Source organism: Melanerpes formicivorus, unplaced genomic scaffold (genome assembly GCF_026170545.1).
Source record: "Melanerpes formicivorus ecotype bairdi unplaced genomic scaffold, bMelFor1.0.p_v2 SCAF_129, whole genome shotgun sequence".
NCBI classification, from domain to species: domain Eukaryota; kingdom Metazoa; phylum Chordata; class Aves; order Piciformes; family Picidae; genus Melanerpes; species Melanerpes formicivorus.
Window position 1 is genome coordinate 261,769 of NW_027142481.1, and position 21,183 is coordinate 282,951.

A 21,183-nucleotide genomic window follows, 5' to 3' on the forward strand; every position below is an offset into this window, starting at 1 on the left:
AGCTTGAGACTGTGTCCTCTTGTTCTGCTGCTGGGGGCCTGGGAGAAGAGACCAACCCCCAGCTGGCTCCAACCTCCCTGCAGGGAGTTGGAGAGAGCAAGAAGGTCTCCCCTGAGCCTCCTCTCCTCCAGGCTAAGCAACCCCAGCTCCCTCAGCCTCTCCTCACAGGGCTGTGCCCCAGACCCCTCCCCAGCCTTGTGCCCCAGACCCCTCCCCAGCTTTGTTGCCCTTCTCTGGACACCTTCCAGCAGCTCAACCTCTTTCCTAACCTCAGCAGCCCAGAGCTGGACACAGGACTCAAGCTGTGGCCTCAGCAGTGCTGAGCACAGGGCACAAGGACTTCCCTGCTCCTGCTGGCCACACTCTGCCTGACCCAGGCCAGGATGCCCTTGGCCTTCTTGGCCCCCTGGGCACACTGCTGCCTCCTCTTCAGCTGCTCTCCCCCAGCACCCCCAGCTCCCTCTCTGCCTGGCTGCTCTCAGCCCCTCTGCCCCCAGCCTGTGGCACTGCCTGGGGTTGCTGTGGCCAAAGTGCAGCCCCTGGCACTTGGATGTGTTCCATCTCCTGCCCTTGGCCTCTGCCCATCTGCCCAGCCTGGCAAGGTCCCTCTGCAGAGCTCTGCTCCCCTCTCACAGCTCAGCTCCTGCCCCCAGCTTGCTGTCAGCTGCACATTCACTGCTGATGGACTCCATCCCCTCCTCCAGATCATCAATGAAGATATTGATCAGGCTGGGGCCCAGCACTGCTCCCTGGGGCACAGCACTGGTGCCTGGCTGCCAGCTGGCTGTGGCACCATTCACCACCACTCTCTGGGCTCAGCCTCCAGCCACTTCCTAACCCAGCTCAGAGCTGCTGTCCCAGCCAGGGGCTGACAGCTTGGCCAGGAGCTTGCTGGGGGGGATGGTGGCAAAGGCCTTGCTGAGGACTATTCACCACCACTCAATGACCCAGTTCAATCCCCCTGCCAGGGCAGGGCACCCAGGGCAGGGCACCCAGGAACACATCCAGGGGTGGTTGGAAGCTCTCCAGAGCAGGAGACTCCACAACCCCTCTGTGCAGCCTGCTCCAGGCTCCAGCAGCCTCACACCAAAGAAGTTCCTCCCTCTGTTGAGGTGGAACCTCCTGGGCTCCAGATTGTGTCCACTGCCCCTTGTGCTGTCCCTGAGCACCCCTGAGCAGAGCCTGGCCCCAGCCTCCTGCCCCCCAGCCTTCAGCTCTTGCTGAGCACTGCTCAGCTCCCCTCTGGGGCTGCTCTGCTGCAGGCTCTCAGCCCCAGGGCTCTCAGCCCTTGCTGCTCCCAGAGCTGCTCCAGGCCCCTCAGCAGCTCTGCAGCTTCCCTTGAGCTCGCTCCAGCAGTTCCCTGTCCCTCTTGGGCTGGGGAGCCCAGGGCTGGACAGGACACTGCAGGTGTGGGCTCAGCAGAGCAGGAGGAGTTAATCAGCCTAGCAAAGCAGTGCAGGGGCAGCAGCTGCAGGGGTTAGTCAGGGGGGTACCAGAGTAGGAGGGTGTGCATGCTGACCTACAACATAGGCTTGGCCGCAGTCTTCCACGGAGGAGGAGTCTGATTCAGCTTGCTTGCTTTCAGGGCTTCTACTTAAACCTGCATGAGAGTCTGAACTTAAAGGGGAGAAGGAGAGAAGGAGAAGCAGACAGAGGGAAGAGGAAGTTGGGAGAGGGGAGGGAAGGATCAGTGCAACAAAATCATGAGCCACAAATCCACGAGAGCTGCAAAGTGCTCGGTGCCTGTGCCCCCACCCGCGGCCAGGCGCTCACACAGCCTCTTACTTGCTCAGCTTGGCTGCTCCTCCTCCTCCTCCTCCTGCTCCTCCTGCTCCTGCTGCTGCTGCTGCTGCTGAGCCAGGCTCAAACCTGGGCAGCTGCTGGAAGACTCTCCCCATGAGGTCTTCAATCTTCCGGGGGGCAGAGTCCAAAGCAGCGAGCAGGTTCCTGCGCGGGGGGCAGGCCGAGACGTGGCTCTGGCTCAGGTCGTGGAAGGATTTGCTCATCACCCTGGGCCTGTCCTCCCAGGAGGCCCTCTCCTTCCTGTCCTTGGCAGAGCCCTGCAGGGGCTGGAAGAGGGAGAGCTCGGAGCAGGAGAGCCTCTTGAGGATCTCGGCCTGGACGGAGAGCGGGCGGACGGCCAGGCGGTTCAGGGTGCTGCTGGCCAGGCTGCCGGTGCTGATGGCCCTGCCCATGCTCAAGCCTTTCACCGAGTCTGCCTGCAGGTTCAGGCTCCTGAAGGAGGCCCTTTCTGCTGGGACAAACAAGCAAACACACAAACACAACCCCCCCCAGCAAGTTAAAGCTGTGCAGCACAGCTCCTGCACAACCCTGAGCCAAGCGTCCCAAAGAGCCAGGGCAGAGCCTGGCTGCAGGGCAGGGCAGGGGCTGAGCACAGAGAGAGCTGCACTTGGGTCACAACCAGCCCAGGCAGGGCTGAGCAGGGGGCTGAGCACAGAGAGAGCTGCACTTGGGCCACAACCAGCCCAGGCAGGGCTGAGCAGGGGCTGAGCACAGAGAGAGCTGCACTTGGGTCACAACCAGCCCAGGCAGGGCAGGGCAGGGGGCTGAGCACAGAGAGAGCTGCACTTGGGTCACAACCAGCCCAGGCAGGGCTGAGCAGGGGGCTGAGCACAGAGAGAGCTGCACTTGGGCCACAACCAGCCCAGGCAGGGCTGAGCAGGGGCTGAGCACAGAGAGAGCTGCACTTGGGTCACAACCAGCCCAGGCAGGGCAGGGCAGGGGGCTGAGCACAGAGAGAGCTGCACTTGGGTCACAACCAGCCCAGGCAGGGCAGGGCAGGGGCTGAGCACAGAGAGAGCTGCACTTGGGTCACAACCAGCCCAGGCAGGGCAGGGCAGGGGCTGAGCACAGAGAGAGCTGCACTTGGGTCACAACCAGCCCAGGCAGGGCTGAGCAGGGGCTGAGCACACAGAGAGCTGCACTTGGGTCACAACCAGCCCAGGCAGGGCTGAGCAGGGGGCTGAGCACAGAGAGAGCTGCACTTGGGTCACAACTAGCCCAGGCAGGGCTGAGCAGGGGCTGAGCACAGAGAGAGCTGCACTTGGGTCACAACCAGCCCAGGCAGGGCAGGGCAGGGGGCTGAGCACACAGAGAGCTGCACTTGGGTCACAACCAGCCCAGGCAGTGCCACAGGCTGGGGCAGAGGGGCTGAGAGCAGCCAGGCAGAGAGGGACCTGGGGGTGCTGGGGGAGAGCAGCTGAACAGGAGCCTGCAGTGTGTCCAGGGGGCCAAGAAGGCCAAGGGCATCCTGGCCTGGGTCAGGCAGAGTGTGGCCAGCAGGAGCAGGGAAGTCCTTGTGCCCTGTGCTCAGCACTGCTGAGGCCACAGCTTGAGTCCTGTGTCCAGTTCTGGGCTCCTGAGGTTAGGAAAGAGGTTGAGCTGCTGGAAGGTGTCCAGAGAAGGGCAACAAAGCTGGGGAGGGGTCTGGGGCACAGCCCTGTGAGGAGAGGCTGAGGGAGCTGGGGTTGCTTAGCCTGCAGAAGAGGAGGCTCAGGGGAGACCTTCTTGCTCTCTCCAACTCCCTGCAGGGAGGTTGTAGCCAGCTGGGGGTTGGTCTCTTCTCCCAGGCCCCCAGCACCAGAACAAGAGGACACAGTCTCAAGCTGTGCCAGGGGAGGTTGAGGCTGGAGGGGAGGAGAAAGTTCTTCCCAGCAAGAGGAATTGGCCACTGGGATGAGCTGCCCAGGGAGGTGGTGGAGTCCCCATCCCTGGAGGGGTTCCAGAGGGGATTGGATGTGGCACTTGGAGCCATGGGTTAGTTGCCAGGAGGTGTTGGGTGCCAGGTAGGATCTGATGATCTCTGAGGTCTTTTCCAACCTTACTGAATCCATGCAAACCTTCCTGAGCTCTACTGGACACCCAAACTGAGTTGCCAGCTGTCCAGCACCAGCTTTGCTCCTCCCTGGCTTCACCAGACATGAAGTGGAGCACAGAGAGCTGCAGGCTCAGCTCCCAGCTGCAGCCTCAGCCAAGGCTCCCTGCTGCACTCCCTCTCCCACCACCCCCCAGCTCCATCTGCCCTTCCCCATGACCAAACCAGCTCAGGTCACACACAAAGGCAAAAATCCTCCTCTTGAAACAGCTCCACATTCTCCCTGCAGCAACAAGAGAGCTAAACCCCCAGCAAGGGGATGGGAAAGCCCTGGGAGGAACCTCCTTGGAGGAGCTGCTGGGTGCCAGCTCAGCCTGACCTGCCAGCTCCTCTCTCCTCCTTCCTTAAAACAGAAGCCAACCAAGCTGAGCTCAGAGATTCCCTGACTCAAAGGATTCACAGCAGGGGTTGGCTTGGAAGAGACTTCAAGATCAGCCAGCTCCAGCCCCCTGCCATGGGCAGGGACACCTCCCCCCTGCCCCAGGGTGCTCAGGGCCTCATCCAGCCTGGCCTTGAGCACCTCCAGGCAGGAGGCAGCCACAGCCTCCCTGGGCAGCCTGTGCCAGAGTCTCCCCAGCCTCACTCTCAAGGATCTCTTCCTCCTCTCCACTCTCAGTCTCTCCTCTCCCAGCTCCAAGCCATTGTTCCTCAGCCTGGCACTCCCAGCCCTTGTCCAGAGTCCCTCCCCAGCTCTCCTGGAGCCCTTCAGGCACTGAAAGCTGCTCTGAGCTCTGCCTGCAGCCATCCCTTCTCCAGGCTGCACAGCCCCAGCTCTCCCAGCCTGTCCCAGCCACTGTCCCTCACCCTATCACCACAAGCCCTTGTCCAAAGTCCCTCTCCAGCTCTCCTGAAGCCCTGCTCTAAGGCTACTCTGAGGTAGCCACTCTCAATCTCTCCTCTCCCAGCCCAAAGCCATTATCCCTGCAGCCTTCTCCTCTCCAGGCTGCACAGCCCCAGCTCTCCCAGCCTGGCCCCACAGGGGAGGCTCTGCAGCCTCTGCTCATCTCTGTGGCCTCCTCTGGAGCCTCTCCAGCAGCTCCAGGTCCTTCTTGTGCTGGGGGCCCCAGAGCTGGAGGCAGTGCTGCAGGTGGGGGCTGAGCAGAGCAGAGCAGAGGGGCAGAATCCCCTCCCTGTGCTGCTGCTCTCCCTGCTCTGGCTGCAGCTCAGCACTCAGCTGCCTCTGGACTGCCAGGGACCACTGCTGGCTCCTGGGCACTTTGTCACCACCTGACCCCCCCAAGGCCTCCTCCTGCAGGCTGCTCCCCAGCCACTCCTCCCCCAGCCTGGCTCTGTGCCTGGGATTGCCCCAATTTGCCCTTGATGGCACAAAGCCTCCCAAATGCAGGCAGCACTCAGCAGAAGGGCTGCAGCTCAGAGCTTCTGTGCACAGAACCACCCCCAGCTGGCTGCCCCCAGCCCTCCCAGCCCTTACCAATGTCCTGAGTGTCCTGGTTGCTCTGCCTGGTCCTCATCTGCAGCTGGAATTTGTGCTGGGAGGAGCAGAGGTGCAGGAGGTACTGGCAAGTCTTGCTGTTGTCAGTCTGGAATGCATGCTTGATGCCATCTGAGGTGTTCTGCAGAGTGATTTTCTTCTTCTGCACAAGGGAGACACAACAGCAGCTCTGAGGACAGTGATTCCTCTTCACCATCCCCCCACACACAAAGAACAGCTACAGGATCCCAACCCCCCTGCAGCCAAATGCACTAATGGCAGAGACCTCTGCTCAAAGCAGGTTGGAAGTGAGTGGAGCTGTACCAAGGAGCTCCTCTCCCTCCAGTCCTGGCTCACTGGAGAGGTCCCAGAGGACTGGAAGCTGGCCAGTGTGGTCCTCCCCATCCACAGGAAGGGCTGGATGGAGGAACCTGGAAGCTCCAGGCCTGGCAGCCTGAGCTCAGTGCCAGGGAAAGTGATGGAGCAGATTGTCCTGGGGGCAGTCACTGAGCTCCTGCAGGGTGGCCAAGGGCTCAGGCCCAGCCAGCAGGGATTCAGGCAGGGCAGGGCCTGCCTGAGCAACCTGAGCTCCTTCCATGCCCAGGGCACTGCCTGGGGGATGTGGGGCAGGCTGTGGATGGAGTCTGCCTGGACTGCAGCAAGGCCTTGGCCACCATCCCCCCCAGCAAGCTCCTGGCCAAGCTGTCAGCCCCTGGCTGGGACAGCAGCTCTGAGCTGGGTTAGGAAGTGGCTGGAGGCTGAGCCCAGAGAGTGGTGGTGAATGGTGCCACAGCCAGCTGGCAGCCAGGCACCAGTGCTGTGCCCCAGGGAGCAGTGCTGGGCCCCAGCCTGATCAATATCTTCATTGATGATCTGGAGGAGGGGATGGAGTCCATCAGCAGTGAATGTGCAGCTGACAGCAAGCTGGGGGCAGGAGCTGAGCTGTGAGAGGGGAGCAGAGCTCTGCAGAGGGACCTTGCCAGGCTGGGCAGATGGGCAGAGGCCAAGGGCAGGAGATTGAACACATCCAAGTGCCAGGGGCTGCACTTTGGCCACAGCAACCCCAGGCAGTGCCACAGGCTGGGGGCAGAGGGGCTGAGAGCAGCCAGGCAGAGAGGGACCTGGGGGTGCTGGGGGAGAGCAGCTGAAGAGGAGGCAGCAGTGTGCCCAGGGGGCCAAGAAGGCCAAGGGCATCCTGGCCTGGGTCAGGCAGAGTGTGGCCAGCAGGAGCAGGGAAGTCCTTGTGCCCTGTGCTCAGCACTGCTGAGGCCACAGCTTGAGTCCTGTGTCCAGCTCTGGGCTCCTGAGGTTAGGAAAGAGGTTGAGCTGCTGGAAGGTGTCCAGAGAAGGGCAAGAAAGCTGGGGAGGGGTCTGGGGCACAAGGCTGGGGAGGGGTCTGGGGCACAGCCCTGTGAGGAGGAGAGGAACTTACACTGAAGGAGATTTTCTTGGTCTCCCTCCAGGGGAAGCGCAGCACAGGGGCTCGGGAGCCGTTCCGGACCTCGAAGACGACAACGCCCCTGGAGCAGACCCCCAGCAGGATGCCTGCCTGGGACCTCTTCTCAGGCAGCACGTGGTGCAGATGGACCCCATACTCTGTCAGCCTCTGGCACAACTGGAGAGATGAATCATGCAGTCACAGAGCTGGCAGGGCTGGAAGGGAGCTCAAGGCTCAGCCAGCCCCAGCCCCCTGCCATGGGCAGGGACACCTCACACCACAGCAGCTTGCTCACAGCCACCTCCAGCCTGGCTGCAAACACCTCCAGCCAGGAGGCTTCCACCACCTCCCTGGGCAGCCTGGGCCAGGCTCTCACCACCCTCCTGCCCAACAACTTCTTCCTCACAGCCAAGCTCCAGCTCCCCACTTCTACTTCTGCTCCAGCCCCCCCACTCCTAGCCCTCCCTCACCCCCTCCAAAGTCCCTCCCCAGCTTGCTTGCAGCCCCCTGCAGCTCCTGCAAGGCCACCAGAAGGTCTCCTGGGAGCCTTCTCCTCTCCAGCCTGCACAAGCCCAACTCTCTCAGGCTGTGCTCACAGCAGAGGTGCTTGAGCCTTTGATCATCCTCATCAAGAGTCTTCCACTTTTTCCTGGGCTTAGATGCCCATGACACATGCCCTGGAGAGCCACAGATCCATCCCCAGCCCTGTGGCACCCAAGCAGCAAGGCAGAAATACCTCTGGGAGCCTGGAAATGAATGGGCTGGGCTGGAAGGGAGCTGCAGAGCTCCTCCAGGCCAGCCCCCTGCCCTAAGCAGGGACATCCTCCACTGCAGCAGCTTGCCCAGAGCCCTCTCCAGCCTCCCCTGCAAGCTCTCCAGCCAGGGGGCCACAACCACCTCCCTGGGCAACCTCTTGCAGGGTGCCACTACCCTGCTGGTAAAGAGCTTGCTCCTAGATCAAGGCTCTGCTCACCTGCAAGGAGGTCTTCTGAGGAGATTCATAGATGGATAGATTCACAGCAGGGGTTGGGCTGGAAGGGACCTTGAAGATCATCCAGAGCCAACCCTCCTGCCATGGGCAGGGACACCTCCCACCAGCCCCAGCTTGCTCAGGGCCTCATCCAGCCTGGCCTTGAGCACCTCCAGGCAGGAGGCAGCCACAGCCTCCCTGGGCAGCCTGTGCCAGAGTCTCCCCAGCCTCACTCTCAAGGATCTCTTCCTCCTCTCCACTCTCAGTCTCTCCTCTCCCAGCTCCAAGCCATAGTTCCTCAGCCTGGCACTCCCAGCCCTTGCCCAGAGTCCCTCCCCAGCCCTCCTGGAGCCCCACCAGGTCCTGCAGGATCTTTTCATCTCTCTTCCTCTCAGTGCTGCTCAGAACCTGAGCTCTTGTCCTGTGTCCTCCCTGCCCCCAGATTGCCAAGGAGGAGCTTCTCAGCTCCCAGCTGCAGAAGCCAGAGTGCTGCAGACTCACCTTCAAGAACTCCAACTCTGTCTCTTTCTCAGAGGCCCCCACGTAAGTGCTGTGCAGTTTGGGCAGCTCCTCCTTGATGTAGGACAGATCCAGCTTCTCCAGCACCCTGGCTGGGACATAGTGCTCTACTCTGAAGTAGGACATGCCATGCACCTACAAGACAAAGCACTTTCATGCAGTCACAGGGCTGGCAGGGCTGGAAGGGAGCTCCAGGCTCAGCCAGCCCCAACCCCCTGCCATGGGCAGGGACACCTCACACCACAGCAGCTTGCTCACAGCCACCTCCAGCCTGGCTGCAAACACCTCCAGCCAGGAGGCTTCCACCACCTCCCTGGGCAGCCTGGGCCAGGCTCTCACCACCCTCCTGGCCAACAACTTCTTCCTCACAGCCAAGCTCCAGCTCCCCACTTCTACTTCTGCTCCAGCCCCCCCACTCCTAGCCCTCCCTCACCCCCTCCAAAGTCCCTCCCCAGCTTGCTTGCAGCCCCCTGCAGCTCCTGCAAGGCCACCAGAAGGTCTCCTGGGAGCCTTCTCCTCTCCAGCCTGCACAAGCCCAACTCTCTCAGGCTGTGCTCACAGCAGAGCAGCTCCAGCCCTCTGCTCCTCCTCCTGGCCCTGCTCTGGACACCTTCCAGCCCCTCCAGAGCCTTCCTGGCACAGAGGCTCCAGAGCTGGCCCCAGAGCTGCAGCTGTGGGCTCAGCAGAGTGGAGCAGAGGGGCAGAATCCCCTCCCTGGCCCTGCTGGCCACACTTCTCTTGCTGCAGCCCAGGCTCTGCTTGGCTCTCTGGGCTGCAAGTGCTCCCTGCTGGCTCCTGCTGAGCTTCTCCTCCCCCAGCACCCCCAAGGCCTTTCCTCCAGGGCTGCTCTCAAGCCAGTCCCTGCCCTGGGGTTGCCCTGCCCCAGCTGCAGGACCTTGCCCTTGGTCTGGTTGAACCTCCTGAGGCTGCCTTGGGCCCAGCCCTGCAGCCTGTCCAGGTGCCTCTGGCTGGATCCCTTCCCTCCATCCTGTCTGCTGCAGCACACAGCTTGGGGAGGAAGCAGGAGAGGAAGAGGCTAACAGCTCCACTGCAGCAGTCCAACAAAGATGGACATCTGCCATCCTCCCTCACCCCCTCCAAAGTCCCTCCCCAGCTTGCTTGCAGCCCCCTGCAGCTCCTGCAAGGCCACCAGAAGGTCTCCTGGGAGCCTTTTCCTCTCCAGCCTAAAGAGCAGCCTGGGTGATGGGATGTCCCCACACAGCTCTGGGAGCAGGCCTGGAGCACAGCATTGCTCTCCCAGAGGGCCACACACTGCAGCAGAGGGAGTGGAGGGATCCAGGCTCCCAGCCCTGCCTCAGAGCTTCTTGGCTCCTTCTGCTCAAGCTTGACTCTACTTCCACTGAAGAGGAAGAGCTCAACACCCAGACCCAGGGCTGCATCCTGCAACAGCCTTGTGCCAGACTGCAAGGAAGTGCCCACAGCAAAACCTGCCCAGGGCAGAGCAAAACCTGCCCAGGGCAGAGCAAAACCTGCCCAGGGCAGAGCTCCCAACCCAGGGCAGAGCAAAACCTGCCCAGGGCAGAGCTCCCAACCCAGGGCACAGCTCCCAGGGCAGAGCTCCCAGGGCAGAGCTCCCAGCCCAGGGCACAGCTCCCAGGGCAGAGCTCCCAGCCCAGGGCCCAGCTCCCAGCCCAGGGCACAGCTCCCAGGGCAAAGCTCTCAGCCCAGGGCACAGCTCCCAGCCCAGGGCACAGCTCCCAGGGCAAAGCTCCCAGCCCTGGCAGAGCTCCCAGGCCAGGGCAGAGCTCCCAACTCAAGGCACAGCTCCCAACCCAGAACAGAGCTCCCAGCCCAGGGCAGAGCTCCCAGGCCAGGGCAGAGCTCCCTGGTCAGGGCACAGCTCCCAACCCAGGGCACAGCTCCCAACCCAGAACAGAGCTCCCAGGCCAGGGCACAGCTCCCAGCCCAGGGCAGAGCTCCCAGGCCAGGGCAGAGCTCCCAGGGCAGAGCTGCCAGGGCAGGGCAGAGCTGTGCAGCCTGTGTGGCAGCCCCCAGCAGGAAGAGCCCAGCTTCTCCCAGGTGAAATGAGTCACTGTACCTCTGCCTGGTAATCTCCATACTCAGCTTGCAGAGCCAGGGATGCCAGCAACAGGGCTGTCTCATCATCACAGTGCATCCTGTCCTCCAGGATGTCCTTCCTCAGCTGGAGGTAGTACTGGTGGCAGGTGAGGCTGTGCCTGCAGCAGGGAACACAGAACACAGACCCCAACCCCCCACAGCAGGCTTGGGAATGGAATCAACCAGGCTGGAAGAGACCTTCAAGATCACTGAGTCCAACCTATCATCCAGCACCACCTAACAACTCAGCCATGGCACCAAGCACCCCATCCAGATGCCTCCTGAACACCTCCAGGGATGGGGACTCCACCACCTCCCTGGGCAGCACATCCCAGTGGCCAATTCCTCTCTCTGTGTAGAACTTCCTCCTCACCTCCAGCCCAAACCTCCCCTGGCACAGCTTGAGACTGTGTCCTCTTGTTCTGCTGCTGGGGGCCTGGCAGAAGAGACCAACCCCCAGCTGGCTCCAACCTCCCTGCAGGGAGTTGGAGAGAGCAAGAAGGTCTCCCCTGAGCCTCCTCTTCTGCAGGCTAAGCAACCCCAGCTCCCTCAGCCTCTCCTCACAGGGCTGTGCCCCAGACCCCTCCCCAGCCTTGTGCCCCAGACCCCTCCCCAGCTTTGTTGCCCTTCTCTGGACACCTTCCAGCAGCTCAACCTCTTTCCTAACCTCAGCAGCCCAGAGCTGGACACAGGACTCAAGCTGTGGCCTCAGCAGTGCTGAGCACAGGGCACAAGGACTTCCCTGCTCCTGCTGGCCACACTCTTCCTGACCCAGGCCAGGATGCCCTTGGCCTTCTTGGCCCCCTGGGCACACTGCTGCCTCCTGTTCAGCTGCTCTCCACCAGCACCCCCAGGTCCCTCTCTGCCTGGCTGCTCTCAGCCCCTCTGCCCCCAGCCTGTGGCACTGCCTGGGGTTGCTGTGGCCAATGTGCAGCCCCTGGCACTTGGATGTGTTCAGTCTCCTGCCCTTGGCCTCTGCCCATCTGCCCAGCCTGGCAAGGTCCCTCTGCAGAGCTCTGCTCCCCTCTCACAGCTCAGCTCCTGCCCCCAGCTTGCTGTCAGCTGCACATTCACTGCTGATGGACTCCATCCCCTCCTCCAGATCATCAATGAAGATATTGATCAGGCTGGGGCCCAGCACTGCTCCCTGGGGCACAGCACTGGTGCCTGGCAGCCAGCTGGCTGTGGCACCATTCACCACCACTCTCTGGGCTCAGCCTCCAGCCAGTTCCTAACCCAGCTCAGAGCTGCTGTCCCAGCCAGGGGCTGACAGCTTGGCCAGGAGCTTGCTGGGGGGGATGGTGGCAGAGGCCTTGCTGAGGAGCTCTCTTTGGCACTCTGCCCAGCCCAGGGGGAGCAGGCAGGGTGCAGGCAGGAGGCAGGGGCTGGAGGGCAGGGCACAGAGGCCTCTGACACTCACTGGATCAGGCTGACATCATCCACGAAGAACTTGATGCGGAAGAAGAGAGTGAAGCTGACAGGAGCCTTGTTCTTCTTCTTGGGCTCCTCCTTCCACCCCTCTGGAGCTACTTTGCTCAGCTTCAGGTCAGGATCAACGAAGAAGAACTCATTGTCTGGCAAAAGGCAAGGGCAGAGCACACTCAAGCCAAGCCTGGAGGGCTGGGAAGGGAGAGGATGGCTCCGAGGGAGCAGCAGAGCACAGCAGGCACCAAAGGGAGCACTGAGGGAGGGCAGAGCCACAGAGCTGGCAGGGCTGGAAGGGAGCTCAAGGCTCAGCCATGCTCAGCACCAGGCCCTGCTGGGAGGAAAGGGAGGAAGGCAGCCCCTCAGCCTTCAGGGCTTGAAGTGAAGGAGACAGGTTTGAAACCAGCAGCCAGCAGCCCCCAGGAGCCAGCCTGCACTGCAGCCTGCACCCTGCCTGCTGTGGCAGCTCCCAGGAGCCAGCCTGCACTGCAGCCTGCACCCTGCCTGCTGTGGCAGCTCCCAGGAGCCAGCCTGCCCTGCAGCCTGCACCCTGCCTGCTGTGGCAGCTCCCAGGAGCCATTTCCATCATAGAGTCACAGAGCTGTCAGGGCTGGAAGGGAGCTCAAGGCTCAGCCAGCCCCAACCCCCTGCCATGGGCAGGGACACCTCACACCACAGCAGCTTGCTCACAGCCACCTCCAGCCTGGCCTTCAACACCAGGCTGGAGAGGAGAAGGCTCCCAGGAGACCTTCTGGTGGCCTTGCAGGAGCTGCAGGGGGCTGCAAGCAAGCTGGGGAGGGACTTTGGAGGGGGTGAGGGAGGGCTAGGAGTGGGGGGCTGGAGCAGAAGTAGAAGTGGGGAGCTGGAGCTTGGCTGTGAGGAAGAAGTTGTTGGGCAGGAGGGTGGTGAGAGCCTGGCCCAGGCTGCCCAGGGAGGTGGTGGAAGCCTCCTGGCTGGAGGTGTTTGCAGCCTGGGCTTAAACACCTCCAGGGACAGGGCCCCAACCACCTCCCTGCACAACCCATCCCAGGGCTTCACCACTCTCATGGGGAAGAACTTCCTCCTCCCCTCCAGCCTGAATCTCCCCCAGCACAAAGAACATGGAGCTGCTGGAGGAGGCCACAAAGATGATCAGAGGGCTGCAGAACCTCCCCTGTGGGAGAGCTGGGGCTGTTCATCCTGGAGGAGAGAAGCTCCAGGGAGAGCTCAGAGCAGCCTTCCAGTACCTGAAGGGCTCCAGGAGAGCTGGGGAGGGACTCTGGCCAAGGGCTGGGAGTGCCAGGCTGAGGAACAATGGCTTGGAGCTGGGAGAGGAGAGACTGAGAGTGGAGAGGAGGAAGAGATCCTTGAGAGTGAGGCTGGGGAGACTCTGGCACAGGCTGTCCAGAGCAGCTGGGGAGGCTCCAGGGCTGGAAGTGCTGCTTCCAGAGACCACCTGATGGGCAAAGCCTCCTCAGAGCTCCCCCAGAAGCAGCTCTGAAGTACTCCTTTGTTACAGCTCCACTCCCTTCCAAGCCTCCTTTGAGGGGAGGGGATGGGATCCTGCCCCTCTGCTCTGCTGCTGCCCCACCTGGAGCCCTGTGCCCGGCTGGGAGGTCCCTCCCAAACCCCACACTTCTCTCCCCCTGTGCTCCTTACCTCTCAGAGTGGCCAGGCCAAACAAGTGATGCTCCACCAGGCCAATGTGGGCAACCACCATGTCAAAGACATCCTTGCAGATGGTCTTGGTGTCACAGGTCAGCTCCAGCTTCTGCCCACTCAGCAGCAGCACGCTGACCTTGCGCCGGCTGTCCTCGCTCCTCCCTTTCTTGCTCTGCAGACAGGGCAAAAGGAAGCAGCCCCAACCCTCACAGGGGGCAGCAAGGGGCCCTGGGGGCCAGGAGGCCAAGGCCACCCTGGGGGGCATCCAGCAGAGTGTGGCCAGCAGGGCCAGGGAGGTTCTGCTCTCCCTCTGCTCTGCTCTGCCCTGCTGAGACCTCCCCTGGAGGATTGCATCCAGCTCTGGGCTGCCCAGCTCAGGAGGGACAGGGAGCTGCTGCAGAGAGGCCAAGGCAGGCTCCAAGGATGCTGCAGGGACTGCAGCAGTGCCTGGGGAGGAGAGGCTGAGAGCCCTGGGGGTGCTGAGTGTGGAGAGGAGAAGGCTGAGAGGGAGCTGAGCAATGTCTCTCAAGAGCTGAGGGCTGGGGGGCAGGAAGGGAGGCACAGGGACAGCCTCTGCTCACTGGGCCCTGGCACAGGCCAAGGGGCAAGGGATGGAAAGTGCAGCCCAGGAGGTTGCAGCTCAGCCTCAGGAGGAACTTCTTGCCTGGGAGGCTGCCAGAGGCCTGGAGCAGGCTGCCCAGAGAGGTCTCCTTCTGTGGAGCCTTTGCAGCCCTGGCTGGATGTGTTCTGTGTGCCCTGGGCTGGATCCTCTGCTCCTGCTCTGCCAGGGGGCTGCCACTGGAAGCTCTCCAGGGCTCCCTTCCAGCCCCCAGCACCCTGGGAGCCTGGGAGCCTTTGGTTTCTGGGTTTAACAGCGTGCCCCTGGGGGCTGAACCAGCCCCTTGCTTACCAGGATGGACTTGGGGAGGTCCAAGGAGATGAAGGGCTCAATGGTCATCTTCACAAACTCAGGGCCAAAGAAATTCTGCAACAAGAGCACAAATCAGCCCTGAGCAGCTGGGCTGAGGCAGAGGCCAAGGGGGAGCCAAACCCTGCAGCTGCTGTGCCAAGGGGGAGCCAAACCCTGCAGCTGCTGTGCCAATGCCAAGGGGAAACCAAACCCTGCACACAGTTCCCCAGCACTCCCCAGCTGGCAGTGCAAAGGATTTGATGCTGCCAGAGCCTCTGCCCACCCCCAAGCCCCAGCTGTGGCTGTGGCACTGCTGCTCTGCTCTCCCTCCACCTCTCCACTGCTCCCTGTGGGGTGTGGGCTGCTGGCTGGGAGCTTTCTGGGCTGGTTTGTCCAGGTGGAGCTGGCAGCAGGGCAGGAGAGCCTGGTTAATGGAGGCCAGGGACAAGCAGAGTCCCTCAGGGATCAGTCCTGGACCTGTCTTGTTCAACATCTCTGTGGGTGCCATGGACAGTGGCACTGAGTGCACCCTCAGCAGGGTTGCTGATGACACCAAGCTGTGTGGTGCAGCAGACAGGCTGGAGGGAAGGGATCCATCCAGAGGGACCTGGACAGGCTGGAGAGGTGGGCACAAGCCAACCTCAGGAGGTTCAACAAGACCAAGGGCAGGGTCCTGCAGCTGGGTGGAGGCAATCCCAGGCACAAATCCAGGCTGGGCAGGGACTGGCTGGAAAGCAGCCCTGAGGAGAGAGCCTTGGGGGTGCTGGGGGAGGAGAAGCTCACCAGGAGCTCTCAGTCTGCACTTGCAGCCCAGAAAGCCAACCAGAGCCTGGGCTGCAGCAGGAGAAGTGTGGCCAGCAGGGCAAGGGAGGTGATCCTCCCCCTCTGCTCAGCTCTGGGGAGACCCCACCTGGAGTACTGCCTCCAGTGCTGGAGCCCCTATTACAAGAGGGATGTGGAGGTGCTGGAAGGTGTCCAGAGCAGGGCCAGGAGGATGAGCAGAGGGCTGGAGCTGCTCTGCTGTGAGGACAGACTGAAGGAGTTGGGGCTGTTCAGTCTGCAGAAGAGAAGGCTCTGAGGTGACCTCATTGTGGCCTTCCAGGATCTGCAGGGGGCTCCAGGAAGGCTGGGGAGGGACTGCTCAGGATCTCAGGCAGTGATAGGACTAGGGGGAATGGAATGAAGCTGGAGGTGGGGAGATTGAGGCTGGAGGGGAGGAGGAAGTTCTTCCCCATGAGAGTGGTGAAGCCCTGGGATGGGTTGTCCAGGGAGGTGGTTGGGGCCCTGTCCCTGGAGGTGTTTAAGGCCAGGCTGGATGAGGCTCTGGGCAGCCTGATCTAGTGTGGGGTGTCCCTGCCCATGGCAGGGGGGTTGGAACTGGATGATCCTTGTGGTCCCTTCCAGCCCTGCCTGATTCTATGACACTGTGATACTAAGCCAAGCCCTGCTGCTCCCAAGGGCAGTGCTGGCACTTCCAGCTTGGCAGAGCTGTGCCTGTGCCACATGAACCTCACCCCCTCAAGCCTCAGCTGCTTCAGCCTAACTCTCTCTGCTGTGTTCAGGGGGAGATCCTGGCCAGTTCCTGCCTGCCTGCAGACAAAGAGATGCTCTGACAACCCACCCTGTCCCTTCTGGCAGCTTCCCAGTCCACACTGCTGAAGGAGGTCCTCAGGCCACTTCACCACCCCACTCAAGAAGCAGCCCTACCCTTCCCTTTGGGAGGGAAGACCTTCAGTGGCTGCTGCCTGCTGCCTGCTGTGTGTCCCAGGTGGAAAAGTTCAGCCTGGGAACCTCCTAAGGGCCAGTGGAGAACCCAGCCTGGAGAACTGGAGGCTGCAGAAGTGACTGCTCAGGGTGCTGTGGGCTGGAGAGAGATACAGCACCTGGGTAGGACTCTCAGCCTCACCTGAAGCTGCCAGTACAGAGCTCCACTTCCCTGCAACAAGCAGAGGAGGGCATGAAGCCATTCTTCCCTCTACACCTCTGCCTCCCACTCTCTCTTTCCTCTTAGCTCTCCTCCACACAGCTGAGTGAGGAGAGGGCAGCCTGCAGGGTGAAGCCAGGGGCTACAGGAATGCTCCCTGCCTCTCTCTTCCCATCCCAGCTGGCTCCTGCAGCAACCTTTGGGGCTGGGGGAACTCATCCCTACTCCAGCAGGAGCAATGAATGCAAGGTGGAGTGGTTGAAAAGCCCCAGGGGAGGCAGGAGGAAGCTGCACCTCCTGCCCTTGCTGGGATGCTCTGCAGCCTTTCCTCAGGGGCTGCTGTCTGCTTGGGCAGCTCCTGGCACTGCAGAGCTGGTGCTGCAGGGGCTGGGGGGACTCATCCCTACTCCAGCAGGAGCAATGGATGCAAGGTGAAGTGGTTGAAAAGCCTCAGGGGAGGCAGGAGGAAGCTGCACCTCCTGCCCTTGCTTGGATGGATGCTCTGCAGCCTTTCCTCAGGGGCTGCTGTCTGCTTGGGCAGCTTCAGGCTGCAGAGCTGGTGCTGCAGGGGCTGGGGGGACTCATCCCTACTCCAGCAGGAGCAATGAATGCAAGGTGAAGTGGCTGAAAAGCCCCAGGGGAGGCAGGAGGATGCTCCACCTCCTGCCCTTGCTTGGATGCTCTGCAGCCTTTCCTCAGGGGCTGCTGTCTGCTTGTGCAGCTCCTGGCACTGCAGAGCTGGTGCTGCAGGGGCTGGGGGGACTCATCCCTACTCCAGCAGGAGCAATGGATGCAAGGTGAAGTGGTTGAAAAGCCTCAGGGGAGGCAGGAGGAAGCTCCACCTCCTGCCCTTGCTTGGATGGATGCTCTGCAGCCTTTCCTCAGGGGCTGCTGTCTGCTTGGGCAGCTCCTGGCACTGCTTCAGGCTGCAGAGCCACTGATGCCACCCAGCCTCCACCACTCCCCCTCCCAGGGCAAGACCAAACACCCAGAGCTTCATCTGCTGGTGGCTGCTGAGCCCAGGAGGCCACAGAGCAGAGTGGCAGCCAAGGCCCTGCTGTGCAGGAAGGGAAGGAAGAGCTGCCCTGCGGCCAGGGCATTACCCTCAGCTTCCTCTGTGTCATGGCTGTCTCCAGGGCTATCTCCCTCAGTGGGTCTCTGGTGATGTCAAGCACTGAGGACCTCAGGGCATCTCCTGGGTAGTGGTTAGGCCTGGGCTGCCTGAGAGCCACTCTGGCCTGCAGCTGCAGCATTTCCTCCTCCTGCCGCTTCAGCATCGCTTCCTGGCTCAGCAGGCTGCCCTCAAAGGCTGCTTCCTGGGGCCTGCAGGGGCAGAGGGCAGGCAAGGCATTAGAGGGCAGCAAGGCACTGCTGGGCATCGAGGCATCAATAGGCATGGAAGGCACTGGGGGGCATGGAAGGACTTGGAGGGCATGGAAGGTATTGGGTGGCATGGAAGGCATTGATGGGCATGGAAGGCATTGGGGGGTATGGAAGGCATCAATAGGGCATGGAAGGCATTGGGTGGCATGGAAGGCATTGATGGGCATGGAAGGCATTGGGTGGCATGGAAGGTATTGGGGGGCATGGAAGGTATTGGGGGGTTGGAAGGCATTGGGGGGCATGGAAGGCATTGGGGGGCATGGAAGGCACTGGGGGGCATGGAAGGCATTGGGGGGCATGGAAGGCATTGGGGGGTATGGGAGGCATTGGGGGGCATGGAAGGCAATGGAGGGTATGGAAGGCATTGGAGGGCATGGAAGGCATTGATGGGCATGGAAGGCATTGGGGGGCATGGAAGGCATTGGGGGGCATGGAAGGCATTGGGGGGCATGGAAGGCAATGGAGGGTATGGAAGGCATTGGAGGGCATGGAAGGCATTGATGGGCATGGAAGGCACTGGAGGGCATGGAAGGAATGGGTGAGCCAGGTGCCTGCAGCTCCTCTCACTGGGGCAGAGGAAAACACAGGCTCAGGAGTAGCCCCATAACACCTCCCACCCCAAACCCAGGGCATCAACCCTGCTGGAAGGAATCCATGGATGGATGCATTGGGAATAGCTGAGACTCCAAACCCAGGGCACCAACCCTGCAGGAAGGGAAGCAGGGATGGATGCCTTGGGGATGGCTGAGACTCCAAACCCAGGGCACCAACCCTGCAGGATGGAATCCATGGATGGATGCCTTGGGGATGGCTGAGACTCCAAACCCAGGGCATCAACCCTGCAGGATGGAATCCATGGATGGATGCCTTGGGGATGGCTGAGACTCCAAACCCAGGGCACCAACCCTGCAGGATGGAATCCATGGATGGATGCCTTGGGGATGGCTGAGACTCCAAACCCAGGGCATCAACCCTGCACTGCAACCTTATTTAATCCCTCAGATTTTTTCCCCTGAGCAGTATCAGAGCTTGGAATCTTCCTGTGAATGATTCCAGGGAGGTGGTGGAGTCCCCATGGCTGGAGGTGTTGCAGCAAGCTGTGCCCATGGCACTTGGGGCCAGGGTTTGGTGGCCATGGTGGGGCTGGGTTGAGGCTTGGACTGGGTGATCTTCAAGGCCTCTTCCAACCAAAACAATTCTATGGCTCTGTGATGGACTCTTTAGCTTCCATGTTGAGCTGCTGGAAGGTGTCCAGAGAAGGGCAAGAAAGCTGGGGAGGGGTCTGGGGCACAAGGCTGGGGAGGGGTCTGGGGCACAGCCCTGTGAGGAGAGGCTGAGGGAGCTGGGGTTGCTTAGCCTGCAGAAGAGGAGGCTCAAGGGAGACCTTCTTGCTCTCTCCAACTCCCTGCAGGGAGGTTGGAGCCAGCTGGGGGTTGGTCTCTTCTGCCAGGCCCCCAGCAGCAGAACAAGAGGACTCAGTCTCAAGCTGTGCCAGGGGAGGTTTAGTCTGGAGGGGAGGAGAAAGTTCTTCCCTGAGAGAGTTGTTAGCCACTGGAATGTGCTGCCCAGGGAGGTGGTGGAGTCCCCATCCCTGGAGGTGTTCAAGAGGGGATTGGATGTGGCACTTGGAGCCATGGTTTGGTTGTCAGGAGGGGCTGGCTGCCAGGTTGGGCTTGATGAGCTCTGAGGTCTTTTCCAACCTGGTCTATTCTATTCTATTCTATTCTATTCTATTCTATTCTATTCTATTCTATTCTATTCCATTCCATTCCATTCCATGCCATTCTATGCTATTCCATTCCATTCCATTCCATGCTATTCCATTCCATTCCATTCCATGCTATTCCATTCCATTCCATTCCATTCCATTCCATTCCACTCCATTCCAGGAATGGCTCTCTCATTGTACAGAAGAGGAGATGCTGTGGACAGACCCAGGCAGAGCTCTCCCACAGAGTTCAGACTCCACACCACCACCAACCCCAAACCAAACCCAACCCCAGCCTAGGGGATAACACCACAGGAGCATCTTTCCTGTGGGCCTTCCCCAGCCCCTGGCTGCTACCCTCTCCTCTCCTCCCTGCCTGGCTGCACACTCGCCCCTCAGAGCCACTCCTTCACCTGATGGCAGCAGGAGAACCTGGGAGGCTGACCCCTTGCAGGAGGGGAAGCAGCCAGACTCCTCCCCAGTGTACTTACCAAGAAGTGAGCAGGCATTGGGTCAGAGAAGGAAGGTGGAAGAAGGGAAGCAGGCAGGCAGTCTCTAGTGCTTAGTGCAGTGGAAAGCTCAGGAGCAGACTGAGAGTGCTGGATTTAGGGGGGGCAGGTAGGGAGGGCATGGAAGTGAAATCCAGTGGGAAGAAAAGGCAAGAGGAGGGAGAGATCCGAGCCAGCTGCTGCTCCTGGAGAGAGAAAGGAAGAAGCAGTAAAGGGAGACAAAGAAAACCACAAGAGAGGGCAAAAGGAAGGAGTCCAGGAAGCACAGAGGAGACACAGCCACCAGCAGGCAGTGGCAGGAGGGAAGCACTCCAGGGAGCTTAAAGGACAACAGCAGGCACAGAGCAAGGTGGAGGCTTGAGCACACCCTGTGGGCACCACCTGAGTCTCCTGCTGGCTCAGGAGCAGCCCAGCTCCCCCCCAGAGCACAGGAGCTGTGCAGGCTGATGGACCTGAACAGCCTCACCCTGCAGTTTCAAGGCACACTCCCTCAGATCCCAATCCAAGCCCTCTGCTCGAGGCACAGCTTGGTTTGGCAAGGACACATCTGGAGCTTGCTGCTGGTGGTTAAGGGCCCACTGTCCTACCACAGAGGGAAAGCCCTCCAGAGGAGCAAGGGGGTGGACAGAGGAGCATAGTATCAGAGTATCAGTCAGGGTTGGAAGGGACCACAAGGATCAGCCAGTTCCAACCCCCCTGCCATGGGCAGGGACACCCCACACTAGATCAGGCTGCCCAGAGCCTCATCCAGCCTGGCCTTAAACACCTCCAGGGACAGGGCCCCAACCACCTCCCTGCACAACCCATCCCAGGGCTTCACCACTCTCATGGGGAAGAACTTCCTCCTCCCCTCCAGCCTGAAGCTCCCCACCTCCAGCTTCATTCCATTCCCCCTAGTCCTATCACTGCCTGAGATCCTGAGCAGTCCCTCCCCAGCCTTCCTGGAGCCCCCTTCAGATCCTGGAAGGCCACAAAGAGGTCACCTGGGAGCCTTCTCCTCTCCAGACTGAACAGCCCCAACTCCTTCAGTCTGTCCTCACAGGAGAGGACCTCCAGCCCTCTGATCAGGATACTGTACTTTGTTATTCCATCCCATAATCAGAGAATCAAACCTTCACAGAAGTGTCAGGGTTGGAAGGGAGATCAAGGCTCAGCCAGCCCCAGCCCCCTGCCATGGGCAGGGACACCTCACACCACAGCAGCTTGCTCACAGCCACCTCCAGCCTGGCCTGGAGCTGTGCTCTGGAGCTCTGGGGCCAGCTCTGGAGCCTCTGTGCCAGGAAGGCTGTGGAGGGGCTGGAAGGTGTCCAGAGCAGGGCCAGGAGGAGGAGCAGAGGGCTGGAGCTGCTC

At 61.2% G+C, this 21,183-nt stretch overlaps 1 protein-coding gene across 1 annotated transcript in view; it reads right to left on the reverse strand.

The window, feature by feature from the left end:
• Window positions 1–21,183, reverse strand: part of PTPN13 (protein tyrosine phosphatase non-receptor type 13) — a 157,412-nt gene that overhangs the window by 65,470 nt on the left and 70,759 nt on the right. Inside the window, 10 exon segments of the mRNA XM_068168025.1 lie at window positions 1,520–1,617; window positions 1,786–2,251; window positions 5,328–5,490; window positions 6,760–6,942; window positions 8,237–8,389; window positions 10,314–10,452; window positions 11,754–11,907; window positions 13,397–13,571; window positions 14,310–14,384; window positions 17,337–17,556. Of these exon segments, the coding sequence (XP_068024126.1) occupies window positions 1,520–1,617; window positions 1,786–2,251; window positions 5,328–5,490; window positions 6,760–6,942; window positions 8,237–8,389; window positions 10,314–10,452; window positions 11,754–11,907; window positions 13,397–13,571; window positions 14,310–14,384; window positions 17,337–17,556 (1,826 nt within the window).